General features: G+C 43.1%; 1 protein-coding gene across 20 annotated transcripts in view; it reads left to right on the top strand.

Moving 5' to 3' along the window:
- Positions 1-5,440: 5,440 nt before the first annotated feature.
- Positions 5,441-12,393, top strand: part of BICD1 (BICD cargo adaptor 1) — a 148,185-nt gene continuing 141,232 nt past the window's right edge. For 4 of the 20 annotated variants that reach the window (XM_082240455.1, XM_082240463.1, XM_082240460.1 and 1 more), the window contains exons 1-2: positions 5,442-5,888; positions 6,022-6,768. In XM_082240455.1, the coding sequence (XP_082096581.1) occupies positions 6,556-6,768 (213 nt within the window). In that variant the 5' untranslated portion in view covers positions 5,442-5,888; positions 6,022-6,555. Of the gene's footprint in view, positions 5,889-6,021; positions 6,769-12,393 lie in introns of all 20 variants that reach the window. The other 16 variants (XM_082240446.1, XM_082240457.1, XM_082240459.1 and 13 more) reach the window with 7 other exon arrangements.

Below are 12,393 nucleotides of genomic sequence, written 5' to 3'. Positions count from 1 at the left end.
ATATTTATGCACCCTGGTTTGTTCTTGATGCACATATTCCATGCGTTAAGCTACAGGGAATAAGATGGTGTTTTCTGTATGTGTTCTGTCTGGAAAGAAACGTTAAGTACAGACCATGATTGGCCTCAGAGAATTCAAATGAAGCAGCTCTTCCCCATCTGTTTCAAGAACTATTTAAAAACCTGCATGTACTGAGAAGAAAAGAGAGAAGCCCAAACCATTGAACTTGCACCATGACCTCCTGAAGAGACCTCCAACAACGGCTAAGAGAGCTCTGTTCAAAATATTTTTTGTTTGGTTGGTTTTGGTATTTTAAACTGTCATTGAACAATGTTAATTTTTATTAAACTATTTATATTGGCTCTTAGAAAAGCAGCACTCTGCAGACTATATGCGAGTAGACTTAACTGAGCTGTATTGGGTAAGCCACCAGGATGAGAGCTCTAACTGTGTCATAGCCTCCCTACTTGAGTCCTACCCTTGAAGTGATCTCACCCTGGAGCCACACAGCTCCATGTCCAGCCTCAGAGGTGCACACTGAGCACTAGCACCCTTTCCAGCTGCATGTAACGTTCACCACCAGCAGCTTTGTGCTGGCTGCAGTAAAGGCTTTTTAGATGCGTTTGGTGTGTCAATCTGCATGGATTTTTGGCCTGGTCTACAAAGGCAAACTTCACATTTATCTGGACAAAGAAAATAAGTTAGTGGTATAAAGAGATGGTGACAGAACAGTTAATGGCACAAGGAACTTTGAAGGCTCAGAGAATCCCCTCCCAAAGTCTTGTAAAAGTCTTGCCTTTCCCAACCAATCAAGATTGTTGGAGCAGAACAAAAACATAAATCAACTAATAAAGGGAAAAACTTTGTTTGTGCATACCAAACTTTTGAACTGGAAAAGCGAGTTAAGACCATAAATTAGGACCCTAGAAAAAGGAGTTGGAAGGATAATATCCTACTTGTTTATGGCTTGGATCAAGCTACCTGAGTGTGCACTCATGTGCTTCCATGTGTGCACTGAGTTTGTCCAGCTTCCTGTTATAGCTTGATTGTAAGAAAACCCTGAAGGCTGCATGCCAGAGAGATGGCTGGGGTGTCTTCACCCAAGACATAGGGCCAGTTTTATCCTGCGCCTGCAACTGCCCTGAACTCCTGTTCAATGAAGTTGCTGTCTGTGCATGCACTGTCATCTGCACATGTTCAAAGGCTGTCTGAACTATACACACCTCAGTTTAACTGAAACTTGTGTTTAACTGAAACTTGTGTTTTCAAATCAGTTGGAAGGTGGTTTGAGGGGAAATGCCTGCCCCCTCAATAAACTCTAGGATACATATGGATTGTGCCTAATGTTATGTGTACTCAGCTTGAAACACCATTGGTGGAAGTACAAGTGGAGCTGTGCATTGCCAGGCTGTGCAATGAATGCCTCTTTATGGGAACTAATTGTTAGAACTGATTTATTGATAAAGATACCATTTTGGAATGTTTGGAATGACAAGTGCAGACTGTTTTTTACATAAACAGTTTGGGGACAATACCAACAAAGTCACCTTAGTCTTTAAGATCTTAAACTACCACAAATCTTTAAGCCTTTATTGTAGCTTAAGGTCTTATCATGCCCTTCTGAAGGCCAAATGAAACTCTACTTTCCTTTAAGGAGCCATTTACTGTCCTCATCCACTGGACAAAATCTCATTTGGCTGCAAAGACCTATTTCTTTCTGAGCCCTGTGCTATTTACCTTTGCAGACAAGATTTGAAGAACTTGAAATATAAAGTGTTGTGTCAATGCCAAAACTGTAGTTGAAACATTATTTCAACTGAGTGATATTTCTTACTTTCCCAGCCTGACTTTATGGAAATAATATATTCTAAAATGTTTCCTCTGTGATTGGACCAGGCAATTATTCCATAGCAACCAGCATGTGGAATAGCAAGTGAACTCTATAGGCTGTGTTCTTCTCAAAGCCACTGAGCCAAATGATGGAATGAATTTCAGCTTCCGATTTAGAATAGCACAGTCGGTATTGTACCCACTGCTATTATTACATGAACAGGGGGGGGGGACCCCCAAAAGGTTTAAGGTACCATAGTAATTTATCAGCTTTACTTCACTGTCAAAAGAATAAGTATGTGCTAGAGACATGATTTAGGTTTTGTTGTTTAATTTACAAAACCAAGTTAAGACATACACATAATTTATCAGTGGACATAATGAAGAATGGCTTCTGGGTAGCATCCCTCGGAAAGAAATATTAGATGTGATGTAGAATCTTATGAAGAGGTTGCCATGGTATTTTCGGAGCCCAGATGGAAGTAATCAAAGGCTGAAGACAGATTGTCAATGGTTTTGTTTGTTTGTTCCCCACCCCCTGCATAATTGAAGGCAGTTTGAAAAAGGTATCGCTGCTTATTGATCACTTACGCACTGGGTACGTAATCTATTTTGCAGGTTTCATATTGTTTTATGACCTGGGACTGTTCCTTGTCTGAAAATTAGGAAAGCTTGCGGCTGGCCCAATACATTTAGTCACCTGAAGCGAACCACACAATGGCGTCTCTCCCCTGCTGCTGGCAGCATAGTGAGATGGAGGTGATCGTGTGGAATATATTTTACTTTATCTGGAAAAAAGTACAAAACCAGACTTCTGAACACAACTCCAACACATACCACTCTGTAGTCCCCACACAATGAAGCACACAAAAATCAATTTGTAGTGTTTTCTACTCTCTGGAACTTTCCAGGTTATATACTTCTGGCATTCCAGTTTTGATACCAAGGATTATTGTGTGAGCTCTGTGTTGTCCCCACCCTGCCTACCCAATGCACATAGTAACACACTCAGATATCAGGTTCAAATCTCAACTTCCCCATAAAGCTCACATGGCCACCTTGAGCCAATTCTAACCTCTCAACCTAATCTAATAGGATTGTTGTGAGCAGAAAAGGTGCAGGGGAAGGGACCATGTACCTTTATTTCCAACTGATAAATGGAATGAAATAAAATTTAAAATAGATATAGTTGGAAATAACATCTTTGTCTTACAGTACACAGTTCAGCACAAGCCATTCTATGCAAAATGACCACCTGTCAAGAACTGGCAGGACAATGGGGAGGAGGAAGGAGGATCCTGGTGAGGGGTGTAGCTGGAACTGGGGCAAGCTGGGGAAGGGGAAGAAGAGGTTGGTGTAGAAAGTACTCACGGGGTAACAGAGGGTGACGAGGGGACAGGGATCAGTGCACAAGAACCAGAGCAGTAGGACCCTTCACCAGAGTCAGAGGGGCCCCTGTCTCCACAAACATGGCAGGCTCTGAGGCAAAGGGAGCAGCACTCTAGGAGGCTGAGGCAGGCAAGGGCCCACAGCCCAGCTCCCTAGATGGCCAGGTGGGGCTTGCTAGCTCTGGCAGAAGGTGTGTGATTCCTCAGCTGGAGTAAGCTCAGGTTAGGGTCGCAAGCCTCATCCAGCCTAGATGCTTCAATCAGCAGGCATAGTATAAAAGAGCGGCAGAGCTGAGGTGCTGTGTCTGCTCAGATGCCCATGGTGAAGGACCTTAACTTGAATGCTCGAGGATCTCTGCAGGACTGTGCTTTGATTTGGACTCTGGACTGACCCTAGAGTAGGGGCTTGCCATACTGACTTGCTGCCAGGTAGGCCAGGGTTACAGGACATCACCTTTGCAATGCATGGTGTATTATTGTAGTGTGCACATATCAACATATGTACACCCAGAGATAAGATGCATCAATACCAATCATTAGATCAATTTTAGAGACCCTAGGAAGGCGGCTAAGTCTGCAACCCTATGCACACTCACCTGTAAGGCCAACCAAACTTAGTGAAGCTGACATCTGAGTAACCATGCATAGGTTTCTGCTGTGAATCCTAAATATTGACTGACATGCAGCAACTGAGCAGAGCAACCACAGAAAGAAAAAATTATAAATTAGTACCCAGCAGGCAGAAAGGTGTGTGTGTGTGTGTGTGTGTGTGTGTATAATTTATTAAATTTCTATACTGCCCTTCATCTGAGGATTACGAGGCAGTTTACAATATAAAAACAAAAATACTGTACACAGAATGGTAAAAAAATGAAAACAATAACTCTCTCCCCGGTTTAAAAAAGTCATAGATTGTTTAGTTAGCCAAAGGCCTGGGAAAAGAGGAATGTTTTAGCCTGGCACCTAAAGATAGGAAACAAAATGAAATTGAAATTCTTGTGCCACAGGCACCCCACCATGATTTATTATCTTGAAATATTTGTGCCATCGCCAGATCCCCAACATCAGGCACGAGACTGAAAAAATGAAATACTGTACATTCATAGAGCTTTCACATTATCTCATAAATCCTTACAACAGCCCTGCATAGGTCAGTATGGTATTTATTATTCCCTTATATATTGGTGGACTGATTGAGGTGAAATGCGGGGCATCTCGTGAGTTAATAGCTGAGGTGAGATATGATGCAGGGCATTTGGGGCTCAACTCACAGCAGACCACTTCCACACCACCATTGTATTCAAATAATAATAGTGATGGTTACAATAGACACTAATTATGGTGGCAACAACATTTGTCAGCATGGGGCAATTAAATATATGAATCTCTGTGGACCCACATGTGAAGGGGGACAACAAAAGCCTTTCCATGGGCACCCGACTGGCCACTGGGAGAGCAAAATAATGGACTCGATGGGCCAGACCTGATTCAGCTGGATGATCCTTGTGTTCTCACGGGACACCGATGATGCTCCATAAGGCTGTCCCAAGACATTTTGTTCCCTGAGGCAAAGCACTCACTTCTCATCATGTACAGGTGGTATCTGGACTGACAACTCAATCTTACACTAGGGATGGGAGATAGAGTCCTCCACTGCTCCTGAGGCAGCAGATTTGTGAGGAGGGGGGGTCCAGGAGAGGTGGCACAGCAACCAAGTGGAACATCTGGAGGCTTAGAAAAGACTCTTGCCTCCCAGGCCCCCTCAGCTGCTGCCCCAGCACCCAGTGGCGTAGCGTGGGGGGGTGCAGGGGGGGCCGGCCGCACCGGGCGCAACATCTGGGCGTTAGGGTTAGGGGGCGCAAATCCACGGGTTAGGGGGCGCAAATCCACGGGTTAGGGGGCGCAAATCCATGGGTTAGGGGGCGCAAATTACTTGCCCTGCCCCGGGTGCTGACAACCCATGCTACGCCACTGCCAGCACCTGCCACCTGGAGAGGGGTTTCCTCACTCTGTCTCATAGGAGCCAACCAATGAAACATTTGAGAAGGCCAGGCTCCCCCAAAGTTGATGGGAATCGCATGGTGTGCATGTACCACGTCTTGTGATATATTATGTTGGGCGGGGCTTACCTGCCCGCCCAATATCTCATTCAAGTCGGCACCCCTGCCTTGCCCAAGGGTAGGGCCGGCCCTGAACATTGTTCAAAGGCAATGGGGTGGGCCTTTTCAGGATGCCTCTAGAAACCTCAGTAGCAAACCTGAGGGAAATATATGGCAAAGCTCAGCAGTGTGTGCACAAGCGCCACCTCAGCCTTGGCAGTGAAGAGGGCAGTGTGTGTGTCACTTGTGTGTTGGTTCTTTCGAGGAGAGCTGTGGGAAGCGTGAAGGGGGGGGGGGACTGTGCGGTAGACACGCAGCCTCCGCCCCGCCGTCGTCCAAGAGCGCGGGAAGAGAGACGCCGCCGTGAGGAGGAGAAGAAGGAAGAGGCGGCGGCGGAGGCGGAGGCGGCGCTGTCATCTCCCCATCTGTCCCTTTTTCCCGGCGGCTGGGAGGGGAGTGGAGGGAGGGAGGAGAGGCGGTTAAGCGGGAGAGAGAGAGGCAGGCGAGGCGAGGCGAGGCGAGGCGGCCTCAGGACGTGTCTGCCGGTAGCCTTTCTGGCTGCTCTGCTATGGTAATAAATTCATCCGCCCCGCTTCCCAATATTTATTTCCTGGGGGGGGGGGCGGCAGGTGACCGATACGGCCAGGTCTGTTTTAATTGATATATTTATTTTCTCCAAACCCCTTCTCCCCCCCCCCCCACAGGCTGCAGCAGTAACGGCGGCGGCGGCGGCGGCCGGGAGAGGGGGAGCAGGTGGAGAGTTGAGAGACTGCAGCGAAGCTACCCTGGAGACATGGCGGACCAATGCCTCTGAATAAGCAAAAAAAAGGAAGGGGAAAAGGGCGGTTAAAATAAACAAATAAATCCCCCTCTGCCTCCCTCTCCCTTCTCCTCCTCGGTCTCCAGGGCCAGTTATGATGCCGGGTTGAGGTAGCAAAACGAAGCCGAGGAGCCGGAGGACAAATGGTGCAGCAGCCTCGGGGGGGCTTTGAATTCCTCCTTTCCGCTCCTTCCTGGTGCGCCGCATCCCCTCCCTTGCGCCGATGTAGCTGGCTGCTTCTCAGGAGGAGCCTCCCGGGGAGAATCGCCGGCTGCCCTGTGCCTCCTGCATCTTCCCATCCCTCCTCCATCTGCCCGCTCGTCCCTCCTCCTCCTCCTCCTCCTCCCTTTCCCCTTTCATCTCACTCTCGCCATCCATCCTTCTCTTTGCCTCCCCCACCCTTCCAACCTCCAAGGCTATGGCTGCGGAAGAGGTGTTGGAGACGGTGGATCACTACAAGTCCGAGATCGAGAGGCTGACCAAAGAGCTCACGGAAACAACCCATGAGAAGATCCAGGCTGCGGAATATGGGCTGGTGGTCTTGGAAGAAAAACTCACCCTCAAGCAGCAATATGATGAGCTGGAAGCGGAATATGATGTCCTTAAGCAGGAGCTGGAGCAGCTGAGAGAGGTGAGTTGGCTTTGAAGATTTGTGGTGTGTTTCTCTACCCCCACCCCAGTGTGCTGGTCCCCCCCCCCCACCCTCCACTTTTCCACTCCATCCCTCACTACATTTTTTTAAAAAAGGATGGAAAAGCAGCTCAGTATCTCTTCTGCTTAGAATTGTCCTCTGAACTGCTGCGTCTGATAAGGCTTTGTATTGTAGGCCAGATGATTATAGTTATCCTGGAGCTATGTTTGCTGGAGACTGAAATTGCAAGGTGTGATTTATCACAGGACTCAAGGATCAGCCCTGATCATAGAAGATGCTTAAGAATGGATTATGGATGTGATATTTTAAACCTACTACTGACTAAAATCACAGCATTGCTTAAACTTGCATAGAAAAAACTTCCGGCTTTCAGATATTTTTATGCAAGCATTTTGATTTATTGCCATAAGTGGGTGGCTTGGCTCTTATTCAGAAAAATGGTATGAACATTTAACCTTTAAAAAACCCCCCACATATTTTTATAACAATATAAGCTACAGCAAACTGTGTGTGCTGACTTTATGTGTTGACAGACTTTGAGGTTATTGATATGTTTGCTGTAGTTTCACCTGTCAGTGGCATCCACCATCTTTCCTTCAAAATCTGTTTCTGTACCAGCACAGAAAGATTTGCTTGATCTTAAGCAACCAAGCTTGTCTAACATAGGTAGACAATCACATACAACTCATATGTATAGCTAATCTTTGTGTTTCATTGGGTTCTTTATATTTTCCCCGATTAGTGTGTTTTGAGAAGAGATGCAACAAAGGTTTATATTTAGTGCATTTAACTATTTCCAGAGGGTTCTGAATTCTGTTAAGTTCAATTAAGTTGATCAAGTTCAGAATTCTGATATATGTTCATTTTTTGTGTCCAGGAATCATGATATTTCACTTACACATGATAATAGGTATCAAGGCGTGAAGGAGTAAAGGGTATAGGAATAAGCCTGATTGCATACAATATGACCTGTTTCCACATAAATATTCATAGGATCACATGGCACATAGACAACATCTTTATATAAAAGGTAAAGTATAATGGGCAGGATCTAATAAGATTCAGCACTTAATGCTTTAAATCTTCCACTGAAATCAGTGTAACTTAAAAGTGTTTCTATTATGCTGGATTATGTTTGAGATGAATTCTGTAGACATGAGGAATCACTGTTTTATTTATTTTATAAAGCTATATTGCTACATATGTCATACTATAAATTAAAGTTTATGTTGCTTTTTGCTTTTTTCAAAAGTTCCTGAGACATCTCACTCTGTTTAGTAAGATTTTGTAAAAGCAGTTTGCATTTGCTTGGGCCACCTGAGTATATAAACTATTACTTTTTTGTTTATGTTTGTAAATATATGTGCCACAATATGATCAAAATCTCCACAGTAAATTTCAACTTTCTTGGTACAAAAAATTCCCAGAGACCTTCCTGAACCACAACAACTGGTATTCTGTGTCAACTATAATGAAAGCTTGACTTGGTCTTGTTCCCCAAAACTTTCTGAATCTCAATATGTGAGAAAAATTGATTGAGACAGGTATTACTTTTTAAAAAAAGATTTTTATTTTTATATAACAAATAAAAATCAACATAACCCCTCTGCCCTAAGCATATAAGGGAGGTACAAGTTATTGCTTAGAGACTTAGAGTAATGCCTTAAGCAATAGTATTTATTTGTAATAATTTTAATTTTTCAAAAGTTTGACATACAAATTTCAATGCATAATAAATTTAACTTTTCTCAATTTAAGCAATAGTCACTTGAAGTAATAGTCTTAATATTTGAGGTAGAGCTATTGCTGATGAAAGTAAATGTTCAAGTAATATATTTGGGATACAGTCATAACGAGTTCAACAGGAGAGACGACTAGACACGATTGTCATGAAGATGGCTGATACTTTCCATCAAGCAGGAAACTGAGCGAGGAACTATTTAAGATCTTGCCCAGTTACAAGTAGCAAGTGTTTTGAAGATTAGTGAGTTTATAGCTTGATGCACCAGTAATAAGATATCATAAAGAAGCTGCTAAATATATTGGGCCCTGACAGAAATATTCTGCCTGAATTATATTCTTATCTAAACTGTAATTGCTTCCCTCCAAAGGATTCTCCAGTAGATTGGTTTGGTTCATGATCAATTTAAAACAGTACTGAATTAAGTCTTGAGAAGCCTCATCAGAATTGGAAAATTATCTTGTAGTTCTGTCTACACTGGAAGGACATTGTTTAAACCCCCTTAAGAAAATGAAATTAATGCTATATAGAAATCTTGCATAGCTTTTATTTTGAGATGATTTTGATAGAATCCCATGACTCTATGTTGACTTCCAATATTAGATTTGTCAACTTTTTATAGTGTCACTTAAAAAGAGCCATGTGACAGCTAGAAATTCAAGAGCAGCAGTTTTTGCAAGCATGAAAATATAGTGACGTGTAAACCTTTACATATTAAATTTCTGCCTGATATGTAGCTATTAATAGCAAAGAAGCCTTGTGAGAAAAAGGTGGTAATGGATAGTGAAAACAATTTAAAAGTGGTGGTTCATTTTTGGAGTTCTTAACATATCTACAGTGGAGAGAATACGTATTATATACAAGTTCCAGGTATTGTTATTTCTTTTTGGTTCCCCAGTGTGAATCATTTTTGTAATATAATATATATATATATAATTTAATATAATTTACAGTATTCTATTCCAGGTATCTCATACATTTTTTGAAACCTTTGCCAAGCCACAGTTTCAAACTAGTTTTCAGCTCATCTTCTAAGTAGTGGATAGAAATCCATTTTCAGCATCTGTTCCCTATACAGTAGTACCTCGGGTTACATACGCTTCAGGTTTCATACGCTTCAGGTTACAGACTCCGCTAACCCAGAAATAGTACCTCGGGTTAAGAACTTTGCTTCAGGATGCAAACAGAAATCATGCTCCGGCGGCGCAGCAGAAGCAGGAGGCCCCATTAGCTAAAGTGGTGCTTCAGGTTAAGAACAGTTTCAGGTTAAGAACGGACCTCCAGAACAAATTAAGTACTTAACCTGAGGTACCACTATATGTAAAATGAAGGTGGAGATACAGTGGTACATCGGGTTGCAAACACTTTGGGTTACAGACTCCACTAACCCAGAAGTAGTACCTCAGGTTAAGAACTTTGCCCCAGGATGAGAACAGAAATTGCATGGTGGCAGCGGGAGGCCCCAGTAGCTAAAGTGATACCTTAGGTTAAGAACGGTTTCAGGTTAAAAACGGACCTCTGGAATGAATTAAGTTCGTAACCAGAGGTACCACTGTACAGATAAATGTACAGCATATAACTGTCATACTGATGAGCAATGAATCTTTTTTCTTTTTTGTAAAACTAGTTTGCAAAAAAATGCAAATACCAGTACATTACTGCAGCTCTAAGTGTCTCTAAATAGATAATGACATTGCCTGGGCAGCTCCCCTCTTCTGCAATGGAACCTCATGTAGACCTTGTGTTTACAGTAGATGAGATACAACCAGCAAGTGGTCTTAGGTAGTTCTTATAGTACTTACAGTCTGGGATAGTATTTACAGGATTATGGTGCAATCCAGTCAAAATTAATGAATGAGGATTACTTCATATGCTACAGTGGATATTAGGTAAAGGTACCCCTGACCGTTAGGTCCAGTCGCAGACGACTCTGGGGTTGCGGCGCTCATCTCACTCTATAGGCCGAGGAAGCCAGTGTTTGTCCACAGACAGCTTCCGAGTCATGTGGCCAGCATGACTAAGCCACTTCTGGTGAACCAGAGCAGCGCACGGAAACACTGTTTACCTTCCCACCAGAGCGGTACCTATTTATCTACTTGCACTTTGACGTGCTTTCGAACTGCTAAGTTGGCAGGAGCTGGGACCGAATAACTGGAGCTCACCCTGTTGCGGGGATTCAAACCGCTGACCTTCCAATCAGCAAGCCCTAGGCTCTGTGGTTTAGACCACAGCACCACCCCCATCCCAACAGTGGACATTACTCCATATTTATTAAAGGATACATATAATTGTGTTCATCCAGCTTATTGTAACTTATTTACAATACTAGACAATATCATTACTGTCCTGTCAGCTTATAAGTGCTGTACATCCTTTCAGAAGGATGTGTTAATTCCAGCTATTTTTTATTTAACAGTATTGATAGACCACTTTTCTTTCCTCTTCCAGTCTTTGGTCTTCCTTTCCGCTTATTACTCTGGACTGCTTCCTTAATTTTCTTTTCCCAGACACCCTTTCTTTCTTTGGCCTGCAATCTCAGGCTCCTGCTTTTTTCCTTTTGGGTCCATCTCCCTACGACATACTCCTGATTTCTTGAGGCTATAATCCTATACCTGGGTTATATCCTATACCTGGAAGCAACCCCTATTGAACTCAGAGGGACTTCCTTTTGAATAGCCACAAGGTTCTTTCCCTTGCACTGAATCTCCCTAGGGTCAAAGGAGCACTGTCAATGGCAACCAGGGGCCAGAGTAGTACACCCAATGACAATCCACAAATCCTTCATCTTGTTCCCTGGTTCGGTATTACTGTCACCACCACAAGCCACAGTGCATTAAAATATACATAATACTGAGATAGGAAAGTAAAAATGTAATGCAGTTTAGGACATGATTGCCCTAAATATTCATTTCCATACTAATCATTTTAGACCATGCTCTGCTTGATGCAGATTGTGCATACCAATACGTTATGTTGGTATATTGGTATATTAGTTTGGGTTGTTCGTGTTAGTATTAGTTTTGTGTTTTGTGGACCTGATGTGATATGTGGTAGAGAAAAAGGAATATGGTAATCAATGATCTAATAAGGAATATGAATTCCAGTAAGCTAGGCAGGCATTATGTCTGCTACCTTGATCTAAGAGCATTCTTTGAAGAGTGAGGAATCATTCTATTGCATTTAGGTTTTCAAAGAACTGGACCAATTAGTAAGAGGGTGAAAAGACAAATACTGTTTCGCTGACTGTACAGCTTTCAAGGTTGCAATGTGGATGCAGTAAGGCAGTTTTACAGCTTTAGGAAAGACTGAATGAAATGTTAAAAGGAATGCAAGTCTTTAGAAGCTTATAATAGTATGTGAGGAATGACGTCCTTAAAGAGGAATGTCATTGTCCCTTATCTTTCAAGTCTGTCCATTCGCCCTGTCCCCTTGGAGCACTTTGCTGGAATGAGTGGGATGTGTATTACTAGTGGTGCAGCAATAAAACTGTTAGCACATTTGCAAACCTATGCAGGCTCCAGTATGGTTTCAAATTGTATGAGAGACCATGTGTTGAAATTCCTACATTGCGGGGACTTGGACCAGATGACCCTTGGGATCCCTTCCAACTCTACAATTCTATGAAACTATGATTCTGTCTGAAAGCTGAGAAGGACTGGGCTATAATGTGATATGTTTGGGTCACCTGCAACCTTTGCTCTGGAAGGGAACACCCTTTTCCATCTCAGGACTGTCTGAGCCATGACACTATTGGGATACCAATGGACCTTTAGATGTTGCTGGAATCAAACTCCCATAACCCCCAGCTAGTATGGCCAATGGTTAGAAATAATGTAAATTGTAGTTCCATGACTAGCAACCAA

The sequence above is a fragment of the Podarcis vaucheri genome, assembly GCF_965113315.1.
Source record: "Podarcis vaucheri genome assembly, chromosome: 10".
Lineage (NCBI taxonomy): Eukaryota > Metazoa > Chordata > Lepidosauria > Squamata > Lacertidae > Podarcis > Podarcis vaucheri.
This window is presented reverse-complemented; position numbering and strand designations above follow the sequence as displayed.